Source organism: Odontesthes bonariensis, chromosome 7 (assembly GCF_027942865.1).
Source record: "Odontesthes bonariensis isolate fOdoBon6 chromosome 7, fOdoBon6.hap1, whole genome shotgun sequence".
Lineage (NCBI taxonomy): Eukaryota > Metazoa > Chordata > Actinopteri > Atheriniformes > Atherinopsidae > Odontesthes > Odontesthes bonariensis.
The window spans coordinates 2,774,016-2,794,263 of NC_134512.1; the positions used below are offsets into that span (position 1 = coordinate 2,774,016).

Sequence of the window (20,248 nt, forward strand, 5' to 3'; positions counted from 1 at the left end):
TCCCTATCAGGTCCCGACTCATGTGCGAATGCAGACTGAAACAGTTCCGCTGGGGAAGGACAGTTATCAGAACGAAATTCGAGTAGGACAGTTCTGATAACTGCGTTCTTATAACTACTCTGTCCGAAAGCGGCTATAGTCACTGCTGCTTGTACAAATGTCCTACTCTCTCAATTTGAGCTATTCTTCTTCAGCCAAGCTTTTTTTTCCTTCTGTTATTGCTGTGTCAAAAAATTGCAGCCAACAAAATGCCAGTAATGCGCTGATGTAACTTCTACTTGATAATGTCCCCTCCAGACGATAACTGGTTATAATTGACTTCAGCAGATCATACATGAGTTTATTCAAACTCATTTCAGTTTTTATTTATTCAGCAGTAATTCACAAGTCCTCTCGTAGCCCTTTACCTTTCAAGTCCAACTGTAAGCAATCAAATTCGTTATGATTCAACTCAATCCAACTGATGTGAATAGTGATGATGTTACTTTTAATGTCTGCAGGTATGTTCACACCTGTATTTAGTGCTGTCCTCTTGTGATCGAATCATCCGGGATGCTTGTTATCACCAAATCTGAACAGGCACAAAGGATGATTTGCAAGAGGTTGGTTAGTGAGGGCTCTACAGACGTGACTGCCACAGCCGAAAGGAGCTTTAAGGGTCCCTTTGAAATTCAAATGTTCTTCCTCCAAAAGGCAGCCCCATGTTTCACACTCAAACCGCAGTTTACATCACACAAGATTCTTTCTACTTCATCACATTGCTATGTGCCCGTTTACAGGTTGCTCACTCGTATAGTTACACCACACAGAGCTAATTAATGAAATTAAGTAGGTTCTCTAAAGCTTCTTCTGGAAAGGTATTCTGTGAATCCACTGCATGAGCTCTCTGTTCATCAGCACAACTGAATTAATAACTCATGCAAACTCAATCATTTGTATATGCAAAGGATTTAAAGAAAAAAAATGACTAAATGGCCAGACTTCTCTCAGATTTACAAGCTATCCCAAGGAGTGGCTATGATGATTTCAGTTTGTCACACATTGTATAAAATTTATATATACAAGTTATTTATAAAAGTTATTCCTTAAATTGAGACTGCCCTTCTTCTAAAAATTTGCTCGTGCAGGCCAAAACGACCCACAGTTGCTTTCAAAGAATATGCCGTTTCTAGTATCCATGAGAGCAACTGCATATGTGTGAAAATGGCGTCCAGAGGAGTTAGTCTCATTCTGAAAACAATGAATTTTAAGTAATTAAATCAGGATTTTTCCTAACTCTAACCCAATAATGTTATTGCGCCAACTCAAACAGGCAGTAATTCAAGTGTTTTTGTAAAGCATTGCTGTGAAAAGCGTAGTTATCCAGTAGTGATGGGAAGTTTGGCTCTTTTCTGAGAGCCGGCTCTTTTGACTCGGCTCCCAAAGAAGAGCCAGCTCTTTCGACTCCCGAACGGCTCTTTATTTAGGATCTTTTGTAGCCTATATTTTACCTTAACTTTGCAACAAAAAAAACTCATGGTTTATGTGTTGAAAACCCTTTTGCTTTCAGTGTTTTTATGAGAGACCTTATAATTGCCTAATTCTTTACATTTGTTTATTTCAATTAAACTTTTTTATTGCACAAATAAAATAAAAACATAAAAACCCCTATGATGATAGAAAGTATTGGACACCGTGTACCCTTGCCCGGACGCGGGTCACCGGGGCCTCCCCCTGGAGCCAGGCCCAGGGACTCCACCCTTTTTGGAGTCCCTGGAGGAGGCACTGGAGAGTGCTCCTCCGGGAGACTCCCTCGTCCTGCTGGGGGACTTCAATGCTCACGTGGGCAATAACAGTGAGACCTGGAGGGGCGTGATTGGGAGGAACGGCCCCCCCGATCTGAATCAGAGTGGTGTTTTGTTATTGGACTTCTGTGCTCGTCACGGACTGTCCATAACGAACACCATGGTCAGGCATAAGGGTGTCCATATGTGCACTTGGCACCAGGATACCCTAGGCCGCAGCTCGATGATCGACTTTGTGGTTGTATCGTCGGACTTGCGGCCGTATGTCCTGGACACTCGGGTGAAGAGAGGGGCGGAGCTGTCAACTGATCACCACCTGGTGGTGAGTTGGCTCCGCTGGTGGGGGAGGAAGCCGGTCAGACCTGGCAGGCCCAAACGTATTGTGAGGGTCTGTTGGGAACGGCTGGCAGAATCCCCTGTAAGAAGGAGCTTTAACTCCCACCTCCGACAGAGCTTCAACCATGTCCCGGGGGAGGTGGGGGACATTGAGCCAGAATGGGCCATGTTCCGTGCCTCCATTGTTGAGGCGGCCGACCGGAGCTGTGGCCATAAGGTGGTTGGTGCCTGTCGTGGCGGCAATCCCCGAACCCGCTGGTGGACCCCAGTGGTGAGGGAAGCCATCAAGCTGAAGAAGGAGTCCTATCGGGCCTTTTTGGCCAGTGGGACACTGGAAGCAGCTGATGGGTACCGACAGGCCAAGTGGAACGCGGCCTCGGCGGTTGCCGAGGCAAAAACTCGGGCTTGGGAGGAGTTTGGGGAGGCCATGGAGAACGACTTCCGGACGGCCTCGAGGAGATTCTGGTCCACCATCCGGCGGCTCAGAGGGGGGAAGCGGTGCACCGTCAACACCATGTATGGTGAGGGCGGGGCTCTGCTGACCTCAACTAGGGACGTCGTGAGTCGGTGGGGGGAATACTTCGAGTTCCTCCTCAATCCTGCCGACACGCCTTCCGATGAGGAAGCAGAGTTGGGGCTTGGACGTGGGGCCTCCCATTTCTGGGGCTGAGGTTGCCGAGGTGGTCAAAAAGCTGGCAAGGCCCCGGGGGTGGATGAGGTCCGTCCTGAGTTCCTCAAGACTCTGTAAGTTGTAGGGCTGTCTTGGTTGACACGCCTCTGCAGCATCGCGTGGACATCGGGGGCAGTGCCTCTGGACTGGCAGATCGGGGTGGTGGTCCCCCTCTTTAAAAAGGGGGACCGGAGGGTGTGTTCCAACTATAGGGGGATCACACTCCTCAGCCTCCCTGGTAAGGTCTATTCGGGGGTACTGGAGAGGAGGATCCGCCGGATAGTCGAATCTCGGATTCAGGAGGTGCAGTGTGGTTTTCGTCCTGGCCGTGGAACAGTGGACCAGCTCTATACCCTCAGCAGGATCCTGGAGGGTGCATGGGAGTTCGCCCAACCGGTCTACATGTGTTTTGTGGACTTGGAGAAGGCATTCGACCGTGTTCCTCGGGGACTCTTGTGGGGGGTGCTCCGGGAGTATGGAGTGCCGGACTCCTTGATATGGGCTGTTCGGTCTCTGTATGACCGGTGTCAGTTTGGTCCGTATTGCCGGCAGTAAGTCGGACATGTTTCCTGTGAGGGTTGGACTCCGTCAGGGCTGCCCTTTATCACCGATTCTGTTCATAATTTTTATGGACAGAATTTCTAGGCATAGCCAGGGCGTTGAGGGGGTCCGTTTTGGCGACCTCAGAATCGGGTCTCTGCTTTTTGCGGACAATGCGGTTCTGTTGCCGTCGTCAGGCCGTGACCTTCAGCTCTCACTGGAGCGGTTCGCAGCCGAGTGTGAAGCGGCTGGGATGAGAATCAGCACCTCCAAATCTGAGACCATGGTCCTCGGCCTGTAAAGGGTGGAATGCCCTCTTCGGGTCGGGAATGAGATCCTTCTCCAAGTGGAGGAGTTCAAGTATCTCGGGGTCTTGTTCACGAGTGAGGGACGAATGGAGCAGGAGATTGACAGGCGGATCGGTGCGGCGTCTGCAGTGATGCGGGCTCTGCACCGGCCAATCGTGGTGAAGAAGGAGCTGAGCCAGAAGGCGAAGCTCTCGATTTACCGGTCAATCTATGTTCCTACCCTCACCTATGGTCACGAGCTGTGGGTAGTGACCGAAAGAACGAGATGGCGAATACAAGCGGCCGAAATGAGTTTCCTCCGCAGGGTGTCTGGGCTCTCCCTTAGAGATAGGGTGAGAAGCTCGGTCATCCGGGAGGGGCTCAGAGTAGAACCGCTGCTCCTCCGCATCCAGAGGAGTCAGATGAGGTGGCTCGGGCATCTGGTTAGGATGCCTCCTGGACGCCTCCCTGGTGAGGTGTTCCGGGCCCGTCCCACTGGGAGGAGGCCCCGGGGAAGACCCAGGACACGTTGGAGAGACTATAGCCGCTTTCGGACTGTAGGAACCATTGGCAGTTCTAATAACCTTTTAATCCGCGGGGCCGTTTTCTCCCGTGTTCGGACATACAGCAACTCGGGGCTATCTCCCTTAGTTCCTATAACTATTTAGCTCCTTCTCCGAGGTCGGGTCTTTTCATGGTTCTATAGAACGATCTGAGGAGGTGTGTGGTGGTCGTTAGCTACGCCCCATGTCATGCTATCACGGCTGAAATGTTTACTCATACACGGACACAACCGGCGGGTGTTTAATAAGTTAAACTTACACTGGTCTCATTTGTCTGCAGCGCTGCTCTCCTTTCTTCCTTCATGAAATGAAAAAGTATCTCCTGACTCTCTCTGTGAGCTTTTCCAGCCTCGATATTAGACGCCTGATGTGATTGTCCATGATTAATATCACCATCATGCAGACCATAAACACAGTGGCCTCCCCGCTCTCCATATTAGCTTCTTGGTGGTGTTTTTTCTACTCTCCTTACTTTTACCGTTTTGTTTTGTGTTTGAATGTAGCGCTAACGGCTAACACGTCACTGAAGCAGACGGCTGCGCGCGGCGCATCAGTCCCTATCAGGTCCCGACTCATGTGCGAATGCAGACTGAAACAGTTCCGCTGGGGAAGGATAGTTATCAGAACGAAATTCGAGGAGGGTAGTTCTGATAACTACTTTCTTACAGCGGTCTGTCCGAAAGCGGCTTATGTTTCTTGGCTGGCCTGGGAACGCCTCGGGGTCCCCCCAGAAGAGCTGGAGGAAGTGGCCGGGGACAGGGACGTCTGGGTTTCTCTGCTCAAGCTGCTGCCCCCGCGACCCGATCCCCGGAGAAGCGGAAGATGATGGATGGATGAATGGATATTTCACAAATTAACAATAAACTTCAAACAAATCCACAGAACAGAACCAAACTCAAGCTAACAATAATGTCCTCAATTAAACTTTTTTATTGGACAAATGAACCAAAAAAATTCAAACAAATCCACAGAACAGAACCAAAACCAGAACCAAACTCCTTAATTCTCACGTGAATTCCGCATGCTGGTCGCCATGCTGGCCAGTCATAACAAAGCTCTGTCGTAACCAGAGCTGGGACTGAGCACTGAAAGTGAAACCTAAGCAGCGAATAGAAAAAAACTTGGAGTCGGCTCTCACTTGATGCAAGCCGGCTCTTCTGATTCACTACAAAGAGCCGGCTCTCAGAGTCGATGCTTGTGCGCATGACCCATCACTATTATCCAGTCCCACATTTGAAAAAGCACCAATTACTGAAAGTATAGATGCAGCATCCAGCCCTGCTTTCCTATGAGAACTTTGTGGTTTGTTAAAGAAAACAACTGAGAGCGACATTTGCTTTGATGTGGAAACACTTATATGAATATGAATCTTAACACATCTTCGCCATCATCTCCCCCCATATCAGAACATAATGAGACCTTCCACTCTTGCCTATCTATCTACAGCCAGGTGAAGTCAGGTGAAGAGGCAGCTGGAGAGAGTGAACCGGAACAAGGATGCAGATGTATCGGGTGTCTGCCCCAGCGTCCTGAAGGCCTGCACAGAATGGGATGTGTTGCATGCCTTCCTCTAAAAAATGAATGAATGTTAACAACAATGTTAAAGCTGCCGTCGGCAGGTTTTCAAAATTCCGAGTCTAAAGTCGGAAAATTCGAACTGATACAACTTTCAGGTCCCTCCCCCAACCTCTAACAAGCTCCGAATCGCCCCCCAAACCCCTCCCCCTCTGTGGACGAGGTTGTGCATGTAAGTTCACACCAGTGTGAGCGCACACAAGCTGGGGCAGACTCACGCTCAGCAGCGTGTGCACAAGCTGTGATTGACAGGTAGGATTCCTCCACCCTAACTTGATTGGTTAAAAACAGCCGGGAGCGCTCGGTTTTTGCAAGCATGATTACAGGCTTCAGAGGGAGCTACAGATTTCGTTATTTTTTCTAAACAGCCTATTTAATATTCTACTTCCAGAATCCCATGACAGTTCAAGCTAATATGACTAAAAAAAAGTTGCCGACCGCAGCTTTAAGAAAATACAAAACATCTTGGTTTCATACTGTCTGCAAAGTGATAAAAGTCAAAGGTAATGAAAGAATCACAGCGCCTTTTCATTTAGCGTTTTTCATACATCACAACTTTTTCTGATTTTCAGGCTGAAATCACTCTCTCTTTTTTTGTTTAGAAAGAAATTCATTTTCTGTCTCCCTGATTAATATTATTCAGTTGTCAGACAATATTTAGCCTATAACCACTTTATTGGTCCCCCTATCAAAAGCTTCATGTAGCTTCTGTGGGGTGATCCTTTCAGATTTACCGTTACTGTGAAAATGTATTCTGCACACATGCTGTATTTCCTTTAATTTCATGATTGACGATGTGTGTGTGTGTGTGTGTGTGTGTGTGTGTGTGTGTGTGTGTGTGTGTGTGAATAAATAGTAAACAGTAAAAATAGCTACCTCGTTGTTAATGTGTTAATTCAAGGAGCTGTAGAAAACAATGGTGTGTAATTAAAATGAACAGGTTAATATGATAATAGTTCCAGGTTATAAAGTGTGATTATGAGTGATGATAAGCATAAGAGAGAGAGTTTTCTGATCATCTTAAAGTGCATCATGGCAGACAAGACCTTCGTTGTCAGGCTTACGTCCTGTGAATTTCCCTGCCTGCTTATTGACAAAGGCAGCTAGATACACTCACACTTCATTATGAAGAGCTGTGACATCAGCAGTTCAGTGGGTTACCAGGATACCTGGAAAGAGGCCCGGCCACCTAATTAAACACAAGAAGAAGAAACAGTGTGGGCTCCAGATCAGCTCAGGGCCATTTGTTTTCAGACGGAGATGCTGCTGCTCCAATCAACCTGCTGACACACTGACAAATATCTACAAGCAGCACTCCTTTCACACACACGCGGTAAGTCAATTGGTTACATTGTGTTTTTCCCCCCCTAAAGTGTTTGAACCTTCTTAACATGTATGTCTACTTTCATCATACTTGAGTCTTCAATAATGTATTCCTAAGTAACATTTTTTTTTTACAGGGAACAAATAAAAAAACCTGAAGTAAATTAACTTGACAGCTCTTTGGATGTTGATGGCTGTTAAACTTGACTAAATCTCCGTTTTGCCTCACAAATTAGACTCCATTGGAGGGTGTTTTGTCTTCAACAGGAATGACTTTCTGGATTTCATATCACTGGAGTTTGAAAATGAGGTTTTCATTCTCTTCAGATCACAAATAAAATAAAATACCCACCAAAAATATGGAGCTTCTGGTTCCACTTTCATGTGTAAGGACAAACATTTTAAGCTTTTTATGACTTGACTCTTTCAGTGCTTAAAGTTTAAATTAGGATAAAAAAAAAAGAAAAGTCCATTAGAGCACCTAGTCACAAGATCAATTTTAAGATTTCTTGCAACATTATGAAGGAAGCATGATATGCAAGTAGGTATGTGATTAATATTACAGCCTTTGTTTTTAAAATTAAGAACAGACATACGAAATCTGTTTTCTACGATAAAAACTTAGTGTTTGTATTTGTATTCTACAGTTAAGTCGATAAAACTGGTTATGATTTATGAAAAATCGGTAAATGGATTAAACCCGCCCACCAGGGAGGCCCTGGGACTGTAATCAAACACAGATGGATGGAGCACTGTCCCTGCTTTCAAACACGTTGAGCTCGATTGTCTTTCACGTGTTGAGTGTCGTAAACATGACCCATGTTGTGTTTCAATTACATACAAAATCCATTATGTAGGTGTTAAAAGGCGGTTATTGAGTATTACGTGTCCTGTAAGACCAGCTTCGGGGCAAAGCATTACCAGGTACACGAATGTATGGAAGTTTTTCTGTGCCATCAGAGTTTGAATAAGAATTTCTAATATTGCATATTTACAGCATCAAAATCAGACTTTGAATTTGAAAAACCAACAGTGGAAAAAAAAATTCAGTGGAAAAAAAATTGAAGCTTCAAAAAATTCAGTGGAAAAAGAACCAGACTCAATATCCGGGTAAACGGGGAGAAGCAATCGATCCCTGTCTCAATTCATCAGATCAGCTCAATGATATTGAGTAATATCTATTACTCAGTTTTATTCACACAAATGGCAAATAAAGTAAACTCACTCACCGAAGCACCATCACCCACGTTGGTGGACATGACTGATTTGTCCAATGTAGCGTAACTTGATTGGCTACCGTTGGATGGATTGAGACAGGGATCGATTCCTTCTCCCTGTTTACCTGGATGTTAAGTCTGGTTCTTTTTCCATTGAATTTTTTTCCACTGAATTTTTTGAAGTTGAATTTTTTGAAGTTGATTTTTTTTCCACTGAATTTTTATTTTACATTGTTGGTTTTTCAAATTCAGAGTCTGATTTTGATGCTGTAAAAATTCGATATCAGAAATTCGTATTCAAACTCTGATGGCACAGAAAAAATTCCATACACGAGCTGCATTTGAACTGGTAGAGTCACTGCAGGGGGTCATGCTCGCGCGCACGGCGGTGACGCGGCTGGGCTGGTGGAGCTGGTTAGGAGCAAGCCAGCTCGTCACTGGACCTCGGTATGAATGGACACACAGTCTTTAGCCGTCTGTGTTCCAACACGACATGCCGCGGCTCTAACTGACGCTTTTTTCCCAGTCAGCTGCGTCGCCCGCAGCACCCTCGCTAACTAGCGGTGGTTAGCTCGCTTACGTTCCAACCATCGTTCGCTGTTTTGGCCGATTGCTATTAAGGAAACGCTTCACTTCTCGTGTAAGCCCGGGGTTCTTATGTGCATACTTTAGCTTATTTCAACCTTGCGCCCCCCACCAACACTAACCAGCGATTGGAGCCTCCACCACTTTACCAACATGAGTCACACTCAGCTAGCTGTATGGTTGGCTAACATTGCGTTTAGCGGCTAACCTAGCTGCTGACGCTAGAAGCTGTGTTAGCCCATCTAAGGAAGAGCCGAGGTGATGTTTGTCCCATGGAGCTGAAGTGTTACTCGGCCTGCCAGATATGACGGGCCGCCTGAGCCTCCGTAACGTGCCTCTGTTAGCAGGAGGCGGAACATGGAAGCTGAGCAAGAGTGGAGCAAAGAGCTGACTGCACACCAGCTGCTGGATCAAAAGGTGCTTTGCAAACAGAATGGGAGGCTCGGTAAGACACTTTACTGTGTAATGTCTACTTTAAACAGTTAATTGTGGTCCTCCCTCACTGAGCCACGTTAACTGCAAGGTGACCTCTCTTCCACAGGTTCAAGGACAGCTCCTCACCACATAGTGAACACCCAAAACACGCTGCAGATTCAGTCCATCTCCCGTTCAGAATGTGCTGGTAGGTGGAGACCTCTGTGCCCCAAATGCCTTTTCCCTCAAGTACTTATGCTGCAGGATCTGATGGGTTCAAATATTTTTCATTGTTTTCATTCATCTAAAGAGCTAATGTATTATAATTAGCTGTTGGGATTGCTTCAGCTTGTGTATTTCTTTCAAGTTGCAAAAGTAGACTCAATCTCTACCAATAAAAACAGCTTCATGAGCACATTTGAAGTGGCCGTTTGTGAATGTGCAGACATGGCCACTGAGTGCCATCACTAACAGGGGCTTCTGTAAATGTCCTGTTTGTTTTAGGTTCCTGTCCAAATCTAATGATGAGTAGGAGTGAGCATGCAAATGCGAGGCCAGTCCCTGTGGCTCTCACCCCCCAGCTCCCTCCCAGAGCCCACCGGCCCCTCTGTGTGTCAGTCTCCTCTGACAGCAGTGGGCGCTTCAAGGCACTGGAGACCCAGGAGTGGAAGAACAACCTCAAAGCTCAGGTACTGCCACCACACACGCATCTGTTTTTGTCCTGAGTGGGACTCAGGAGTGAACCTGAACAAAATCCAAATATTTTCTGTAAGATGCATGAGTCATCAGAAATAAAAGCTATCTGTCACACATGTGTCATGGTTCTGTGAGCGTTGTCTCTGTTTGCCTAAGTAGATGTAAAGTGTTGTGCTTCGTGGATAAATTGTTGTTGGAGCCTGTAGATGTACATCAGTATGTGTTCAGGAGACGGTGGGGATCGATCCAACCATCATGAGACACTGTAGCACCTGAGCCCGGCTGCTACTAGGTGATCACTGTGTGCTTTCATGAGTAACATCGGGCCTACACACTTTAGTGTTGAAGACCACTGAGGACTGCCCACCACTGCTCCTTCTTATGAGTAAAGCCTGATTTACAGTCGTCCGGGAAAGGCCACGGAGAGCCCTCTCCGTCGTCGGAGACGCTCTCCGTCGTCGGAGACGCTCTCCGTCGCTCTCCGTCGCTAGCGTGCGTCGGCCAACATTCCTTTCTATCCGTCGAGGAGACGGAGACTCGCCGAGACCACAAGGGTTGTGATTGGTCGGCGAACAACATCATTCCCGGAATCACTTTTCCGGTTTAGCTCCTTCCTCTCAGAACAACAACACCGCCATTTTTGAAAGAGTTTACTGTGTGCCGGTCAACATTTGGTCAAAATTATTTGCATTTTAATATCAACAAACTCCAACAACAGTCTTTCTCTCTCGCTCGCCATCGTTCACTGTGAGGAGTGGAATGGAGCCGGAAGGTGAACAATCAATCAACCACTTTCACCATAGACGTCGCAAGATTGGGTTGTCTAGCGTAGCGCCGCCTACTGATCGGGAGGTGAACTGCCTTGCGTATCCGACAGCCCGACGGAGAACTTCGAAAGAATTAACAGTCTGTGTAACCACGGAGACGGCTTGGCCGATAGCTACGGAGTAGCATACCGAGGCCTTAAAGCACCACGATCGCCCTCTTCGGCCATCTCAAACCAGATGCCGGTGCTGGATTGGCACTGCAGAAGCACATCATTATGTCACTGAAAACATCTGGTTTGATTTTTAATGTGAGCCTCCTTTCTTCAGAGGATCACGGTGCAGGGTGACAGTGCATCTCCACAGATGAGTGTTTCTGAACTGCTGTCCATTACGTTTTAATGGCACCTTAAACAGGATTTCTAAATGCTTTTGTGAGTGAGCAGCTGGTGAAATAAAAACACACTCCAGTAGTTGCAAATGCAAGTTGAGTCCTAAAGGATGACCTGAACACGGCGTTCAAACGCTGACCTAAAAGATGAAAACGTTAAACATGAAAAGCAGAAGAACCATGAGCTCACATGCTCCCTCACCTTCAACTTCACGTCTCTGTTGAAGCTCAGTTAGCTCTCACTTGGACTACGGCCACTAGATGCTAAGCAGGCTTTTTTTAAATAAATCCCGGGTGGTAACATTGGAACTGGCAGAGAGTTGCTGCTGCTGCAGCACCAGTTTACCTGGAGCTGCTTCTGACTCGGGTTCTGGCTGCAACGGAACCAGCTCAGTTAAAAAGGGATATGAAATGACTTATCTTGTGAATTTCTCATCTAAAAAAAAAAAACCCACTGAAGTTTGCTGAAGTCGTATTTGATTTCTTGCCCTTGAGTCTGATCAGTTTAAGTCGTGGTTAATTCTGAGATTTTGAATGTTCTACGCAGGGCTGTGGTCGTTGTCTGCTCCCCGTCGTGTGTAGCATTGCAGCGAAGCTTTCAACCAAACTCCACCGTTACCTCTGTATCAGCAGCCTAACTTGACAGTAAAAGGAGAATTCTAAACTTTTCTCAGCAGCTGCCATCTGCAGAAGGACATGGCAGCTACACTCTAACACAGTGAGTTGCACGTTTGAATGAACTTAGGAGCAATTTCTACCTGAGCAGGGCAGTGTTTAAAATCCAAATCTATCCTCAGAATGGTGAGTTCTGTGTAGTTTGCTGACAGTTTGAGTGTCAGATTTACAAATACACGCCGCAGATGGTATAGAGTTGAATTCCATTTCCACACTGAAAAGAGAAATATTGGCTGTGTTCGAAACCGCCTACTACATACTTGCAAACAGCATACTGATCGATCAGACAGTATGCAGAGCGTTTACACACAGTGCACTTTGCTCCTGCCCGGCCGGCCTGAAGCTGATTTCGGCTCGGGCTATAAACTCTGTAAATATATAACTTTAGCAACATTTGAAACATTTTTAGGTGAGAAAGTAGTCGTTTAGATCCCCAACGTGTTGAAAACCTGACAAAATACCGGCTATTTACAACTTTGTTCCCACGAATTCGGCGCTACTAAAGCTAGCCGCAGTGAGCAACGCACTTCCGGTTATTTTCACAAAATAAAATACCCGTTGCCTTTTATCATAGGGAAAGCCATTACCATACAATTGGTGCTTTAGTTTTGAAAACAGGAAGTGAACCTACCCTCATTGTAGCTAGCTTGAAACTGCCGTTTTGACAGGAAATGGCGATCGGCCACGTTACGTTGCATCTTGGGTAGTTTGAGTATGACAAGTAACCTCATGATGAATACTCAACATTTCGGTAAATCTAATATGCATCTAGTATACATCCGGGAACTTAAAAAAGTTAAAGTTAGTATGAGTAGTAGGAGAAGTATGCGGTTTCGAACACAGCCAGTGTCTAAAATGAAGCTAATAACTATTTTTATTAATGGAAGTGCATTTTAAAAAGCGTTCAGAGTTCTTCACACCGCTGACAATGAACTCTGAAGCCTTTAGAAAAGAGATTTTATTTTCTTCCTCAGCTGCTCCATCCACTGCAGGAAGGATTTGCACAGCCACAGCACTTGTCAGGCTGCACTGAAATGTTATTTTATGATGTGTTTTGTCCACCTCATTCAATATTCTGTCGAGTGTCATACAACTATCAAGTGCACCGTGACCGTGCCCATCACTGTATGTGGGATGCATGTGCTGCTCTGGCACATTAAAGAAACTGTTAGCGTTGCTAACGTCTCGTTAAAAAGGGCAATAAAATGTCCCGCACGCAGGGGGAGCCATAGACGAGCTAACGCAGCCGGTTGAATCGATTCAAAGTTAAGCTTTGAAAATGAAACGCAAGTCAAACTGTTTTCCCCGAGCTAACGGATGTTTTCAGTTTCATGGCACCACCTGACATCTGCCCAATGAGTGTCAGAGTTGTGTCAGAAGGCGTGCTGAGTGTTTCTCAGCAGTCACGCTGACCAGTGGCAGACTTTGTTCTGTTGTGCTGTGTTCGGTGGACCATGCTGATGAGCATCCTGACACTTGGTCCTGCTAACAGCTGACATCATGTCTCATTATTGGCTCCGGCTTGGACAGAAACACTCCAGTGAGAATTGTGTGTGTGTTTTTGCAGATGGAGCAGGCTCACAGTGCAGGAGCAGCCAGCAGCACGGGTTCCCTGGAGCGAGCGTCTCTGTTCTGCGCCTCGGCCTCGGCCTCCACCGCAGCCTCCGGCTCCGGGCTGTCCAGCCCTGTGGAGATCCTCAACAAGAGCAAATCCTCCAGTCGCTTCTCCCTCTTCTCTCCTCCATGGAACAGCAGCTCCGAGTCCGACTCCAACCCTCCGTCCCGCTCCGGCTCCAAGAAACTGCGGAACTACAGTAGGAGAGCTGCCACGGGGCCGGCCGGAGCCAGGGGCCCCGACGTGCCGGAGCCCAAACCTGGCGGACCGGAACACTTCCAGTACTCCGAACCTGTCATTTCCAAGGTGACCGATTACATCTTTGTCGGTAACCTGAACGCAGCATACAACGGGCGCACGCTCTGTCGTAACAACATCGACAGTATCATCGACATGAGCAGCGTGCCGGGAGAGCCGGGCCCCTCCCTCAACCTCATACCCTGCACGTGCTCCCGCGGCGCCCGCCACAGCTGGTCCCGCCTCAAAGTGGACATCGGAGATGTGCCGGACGCTCTGGGCAGCGGCTCAGGACTGAAGCACCGCTGCTTCGAGGACATCAACGAGTGCATCAACGCCTCCACCGAGAAGAGGAAGCGTGTTCTGGTCCACTGTCGGGACGGCTTCTCTCTGGCGCCCACCTGTATTATCCAGTATCTGATGGTGAAGCAGAACATGAGGCTGATCGCTGCCTATGAGCTGCTGAGGGCCAAGTACCCGGTCAACATCCGCGAATGCCACCAAAATGTGTTGGTGAGTTTAGAGGGAGCGCTGCGGCCGGGCGGCAACATGGACCCAGAGTGCTTCAAACAGGCCATCTCACGGAAAGTGGCATGGACCTGACTCCGTCTCCCAGAGTGCTCGGCTGCTGCTTCCAACTCTTTGTTCCTCCAACGGTATTGGATCTTTTCCAAAAGACAACCAAGGGCAGCTGTACTTCTTTTTGTAGACTGGTCCTATCAGTTCAGTGGTTGTAAGAAACAGGAATTAGTTTTTTTTCTTTCAGACCTGTAAATGTGATTTGGCTGTAATTTCCCTCTCCACCCTTACCAGTTAGGAAATGCAATAGACTAAACTGCCATGTGTGCAACCTCTTTATAACAGTGTTCTAGTGTTGGGTGTACAGTGGATATAGTCCTGCTTCAGTTCTGTGCATTGTGTTGTTTTTCTATATCAGGGGAATTCCTTCACTGGTGATCTCAGGAGATTATTGATGTCACACTTGTGCAGCGTGGGAAGTGGTCTTTAGATTAGCTCCATTCACACGTGGGAGAACACTGCATCCCAAAGAGCACATAATGTGAAGTAAACGCGTCCTGCCAGTTTACATTCTAAAGCTGTAAGATGTGTGATGCGCTTATTATCTGAAAGCAGTGAGGACACAACAGGAGTGGAGACTTGACTTCAGGGGTTACTCCACATGCACAAAACACTGCTGCAGGTGGGGAGTGTCTCAGGCGGGAGAAGGTTCCGGGCACAGCTAATCATTTGGGAATGACTTGATCTGAAAGTGTGTTGATCCATGTTTGTTTTTTTCTTTATGCTGATCATCTGCGGCTGTGGCGCTTGTCGTTGTCTAAGCTATCCATGTCTGCCAGGTCTGCAGATGTGGAGCACGTCGGCTGTTTGAAGACTTAAAGGTGCACTCTGTGAAGGATTTTCTTTTATTGCCGGCACTTCCATAAACATGCAACTGCTTTGTGTGAAAGCGCAGCTGGTTGCACTTCATCCTCACAGACTTCTGATTATCCAGTAAATGTGTGCTGACTTTCTTATGTATGCAAATCTAAGTTCCACAGCCTCTGCAGTGAAAAGGTCTTTGTGCGGACCTTAGGCGGGCACGGACACTTTGGAAACACTAACACCCCCACCACATTAGGGATGGGAATTGATAAGATTTTTACGATTCCAATTCCATTTTCGATTCTGCTGAACGATTCGTTTTTTTTCTGGAGAAAAAGGACAACAAACCGGTCGATTAGCATCAACTTTGTTTAGTTCAGAAGTAACACGAGTCATGACCTCACAAACCCAACATCGATGAGGTCCACATTGGTCTATCCTGGCCTGGGTAATTTAACTCTTCCCTGCTCTGGTGAAAGGAGAAGCTGGAGGTAGACGTGAACTGGGGGTAGTACCACCAGCCTCTGGCTCTGAGCCAGTCAGGCTCTGTCTCTCATGATTTCATCTAAATGTAATGCCTGAGAAGGCATTCATTTAACCTTAACCGTTACTAACAGCAGGTTTTACAATCAGGCAAATGGCGCTAACATGATAGGCAGTGTTTGTTAGTTAGTTACCTGCAGTGTTAGCCGAGGACATGCTAACGTTGCTAACGTTGCTGGGTTCAGATTCACCGACGTTGATCATTCATTCATAGTTATTGCATGTTGGTAGTGTTTCCTCCCTTTGGTGAAATATTCACTTTGCAAGTTGCCCTGTTGTCGTCTTTTTTAGGGATGTGGAACCAAACTTTCGAGCGTTTGTTGGCTGCTGGCTGCACCGGACTCGCCACGCAACACTGCGTGGTGACGTCATTCGCGCCCACTGGGGAATCGTTTGCAAAATCGCCAAACGATTCCAAGGAATTGAAACACTGGGAACCGGTTCTCAACAAGAACCGGTTTTCGATTCCCATCCCTACACCACATGTCTGATAAAATGGAACACATTTATCTGACAGTGTTGCGTCTGCTGCAGTTAAACTGCTCTGCAAGCGGAATCCACCACATTGTTCTACTAACTGGCTGCTCTGCAATCATCTTTCATTTTCTGAGACAGTCCGCTCACATTGATTATCTTTTAGATAAGAAAAAACCAAAAGCTGACTGATTTATATGCTGCTCCTTCTTGCTGCCCTGTCCATTACGACCTGAGAAAGTCTTTGGCAGAAAAGAGACGGTTAATAGTGATGATATGGAGATGTGCCATGGACTGACATGTTGTCACACCCGGTTCATCCCTCCCCACCTTTATACAGTTCGACTTGGAAGGTTGAGTCTGGAACAAACTTTCATTCTAAGGTTCTTCTGATGCCAGTTGTGAATCTGCTGGGGAAGCCATGTAAGTGAGGGAGTGTTTGAGTTAGGCTTTTCTTCCTGAAAATCTGCTGCTGCTGGAATCTTTATTTGCATTCAGATGTTGCGATCTAACACTGACTGGATCCCATCCCATCTCCTTCTGTTGCACATGGACCCGGTTCTGTTTGAGCATTTCAGCCAGGACTGGATGATCTGTCGTGTGTGTGTGTGTGTGTGAGGAACACTGTATCACCCGTCTGCTGTGGCTCTGTATAAAGTTCAGTATTAGTGAATTAATGCCACTGAGCTGTGTTTAAGTTGTGTTTTTTTACACATTTGCCACCACTGCAAAGTATGTTTTTTAAAAAAAATAAATAAATAAAAAATTTTATGCACCGCTTGATTTTCAAAATATTGATTTTTAGAATCAAAGAATTTACAGAAATTAGTTGATGTCATTCAGATCCCGGAAGAGGATGGAAAATGTCCCCCTAAGTTTCCTGTCTACAAAGAAGGTCAAGGTGGGCCTTTTTCTTAGCCGTCAGGTGGTCCCACTGTGGCAGTTTGTGCAGGTGGAGACGCGGGGGAAATGGATCCCACAACACGGCGAGTTGAGGCTAATGGTGCCACGTGAGTGGGACGTGCCTCTGATCAGGGTCATTCTGTGCATTTGTTTGGATGGCAGTTGGAGAACAATCTGGGATAAGTTGAATGTTTTGGGGGGGGTTTTGGGTGCTAGTGGCGCCCCTTTATTCAGCCATGGGAGAGCAGTTAATGGACAGAAAGGGACATGACCCACTGTATGTGGAAGTACCACAGAGTTCTGGACCCCTAACCTGCTGCATGCAGGACCTCCATCTGTACACGGAGTTCAATCAAAATGAAATTGTAAAACTTAATCACAGAGAGAAGGCAGGAAATGTGTCCACCGGAGCCATGCTTAGATCAGAAAATCAACAGAATTCCTATTTGAATGCACAGCGCAGGCTGGCTGTGTAATGATGTGCGTCTGGTTAGCTACCATGCTAACCAGACTGTTAGCTCATTCTTTATGTTTCACTTCAGTTTACGCCTACAGAAAAACTTTAAGACGCTGAGTATTTTGTTCCTGAATTTCTCGTTTGATTTAGTCTTTTATCTTTTTTACAGCCATGGGAGTCCTCAGTCAGAAGAGTCTGTACAGAAGAGTTGAGTCCTGACTGCTCAGCTCAGTTTTCATGTGAGAGGTGTGGTGGGGGTGGGGGTGGGGGTGGGGGTGGGGGTGGGAGTGCGGTGCCTTCATTTGGAGTTGTCTCGTGACCACATAGTGACATTTGCACACCTTGTATGACTTGGCCTGTTGAAATATTGTAAAATATTGAATATTTTTGGATGGTTTATTTAAAGCAAAAGAATGCACGAGACATTTATGTGAAGTGGTCTTTGCTGTGATATCTTTGCTGTTCACCGGTGTACAGTAGCTGGGTTTTATTGACACAGGTGTTGATGAGACTGAAAGACTGATGAGCCTCTGTAGTCGATGACGTGTCAGCAGATTTTGCTTCTTTGCTTGTAAATTCCTCATGTTGTCATATCAAACTGATGCTCAGGTGATTTCTCAGTGGCCCAGAATGTTCTTGATGATTATGATGTTCAGAAATGTGAAGCAGTGTATTTCTCATGTCATGTTTTTAAGTCATTGAATGTTGAAATATTAAAGAAGCTGATGTACTTGATCTTTACTTTGTTAACTCGCCAAATGAATTGTACAGTATGAAATAAAATGTGTGGATGGAAAGTGAAAACAGATTGAGGTAATATGTTAGCTTTAGCACTTAATGAAATCAGCCGGTAACTTTGCTAAAATCTTGCTGTTGCTCATCATTTCTCTTCCTTTGAAAAGCCTGAGTAGCCTGGGATCAGAAAGTTTCTCTGGCTTACAGGGACACCAGCTGTTAATGCCTTCTTAAGAGCATCCATTAAGTTAGTCTGGAATGATCCCTTTTGAAATCTCTGGTCTCCCACCTGCTGTGCCCTCAACTTTCATCACTTCTGCTCCCTGGTCCCTCTCACTGAAAATCTGCCCCGGACCACAGCTCCGTCCCACCCAGTAGCTGCACCGGTCTGATTTATGATCATGTTTATTGAGTCTTCTCTGCACTTCCACCTTCTTTTTTCAAGCTCAGGGCTGATCTTTTTTAGTATTCTATTATATAATAAGAAGTGCCACAAGTTTCAATGTGAATGACTTAATAAGAAACACTTAAAATGCTTTGAAGAACCAAAACAACGTTAAGAAGCCTGAGCATTAAGCATTTCCAAAGCGCATGCTGCAATCAGCACAGCAATCAGGACGGAGGATGTCCTTAAAGGGAGGAGCCTGGGGGGGGGGGATATATGAAATTTCTAGTGCTCATGAACCCATTGGTCAGTTTGAAAACTTACTCCCATAAAGAGAAAGACGGGGTTTCCTTCACCTTTTGGGAATGCAATATATATGTGAACTTCTGACGCCAGAAACAGAGCCGCTGCCCAAATCTGTCCCATTCGTTTGTGTTCATCTTTAGCCAAAAGGTAAGGTTTATTAAACTTATCTACTGCTGCTATTTACAGACAAGTTATTTGGCATACAGCTCCAAACAGGAAATGAGGTTTTTGGCTGTCAGGTGGAGGCTTCACCTCAGCTTGAATGACAACAGATCTGTTTCTCTGGATGTTTTAACTGGCAAACCTCTGCAGTAGGATGAGGGAGGTGGAGATATCCACTTGGGTGTCAATACTTTGGGAGCAAAGCTGTCCACTCTGCAGGTGTGTAATGCAACGTGACCAAGTTCGTTGGTGTAAATGGACTGAAGAGCTGAAAAACTAATGGATCCCAGTGTTTAGTGCTGTGTTCTCACAGATTTAGAGAGAGCTGAGTGTGATCCAGTGCTTTGATAGACGGCATCATGTAATGAGACAATCCTCATGTTTCCTACAGATATGCTCAAACTTCTCAGCTCTCAGGAAACATTTGTTTTGTAGAAATCTAAATGACATAAAGTTCTAATGCAATAAAACAGCTAAGTTCAGTTGTGTTTGAGATGATGAAGTAAACTTTAAGAGTGCTCAGATTTACCTTAAAACAACTATATTGGAGTTACTAAACTAAAAAAAAGAAAGCAGCAGCACCACTGCAAACAACAAGAAATGTATATCATTCTTTTAGCATGATGCCACTTACCTCAGACATGTGTAACATTAAGTGACATATTTACAGAGAACATGCATAAATACAGTCACATGTCCTGGTTGTTTGCTTTGTTCAGCTGATTTGGATTTTTAATTTGGAATCAATCATCTCTCAGAGATGTAATTTATCAAGTTCTGAATTTCACTTCAAGTGGAATTTTTTTATTTTGTTTCTTTATTTTTATTTTGTTGTGCATCCTCTATAATATGAGCAGACTTATTGCTATATAACCATATATGTGTATATACGGTTATTATTACAGCAATGATCTTTTGTTAATAGTTAACTGAATGCATTACACATACGTTTACGCAGATCTTTTTATGCTGATGATACTTTTTTTAATTAAATTAGAGAACATCAGCATGTACAAGCTCTCACTCCGTGAAAGGCTGCCTGTCCATCACAGGCCCAACACAGATATAAACATGTGGTTATATACAAGAGCAAAATGATCCAGTTATGCCTTTGGATGTATGTGTTGTGTTTCCATCATTGTAACAAAGAGGCAGTTTGTAGTGTATACTAGTGATGTCTGAGTTAGGGTCATCATCATTTGCTGAATGAATAAACATTCTCAAATGC

General features: G+C 45.8%; 1 protein-coding gene across 2 annotated transcripts; it reads left to right on the forward strand.

Moving 5' to 3' along the window:
• Positions 1-7,010: 7,010 nt before the first annotated feature.
• Positions 7,011-17,701, forward strand: LOC142383633 (uncharacterized). 2 transcript variants are annotated; one of them, XM_075469251.1, is made up of 5 exons: positions 7,011-7,088; positions 9,228-9,325; positions 9,422-9,502; positions 9,799-9,983; positions 13,388-17,701. In XM_075469251.1, exons 2-5 carry the CDS (start codon positions 9,238-9,240, stop codon positions 14,273-14,275), a joined length of 1,242 nt encoding a protein of 413 aa, XP_075325366.1. In that variant the 5' UTR covers positions 7,011-7,088; positions 9,228-9,237; the 3' UTR covers positions 14,276-17,701. The 2 variants fall into 2 exon arrangements, with proteins under 2 accessions (XP_075325366.1, XP_075325365.1); XM_075469250.1 differs by lacking the exon at positions 7,011-7,088 and having other exon boundaries at positions 8,650-9,325.
• Positions 17,702-20,248: the final 2,547 nt, after the last annotated feature.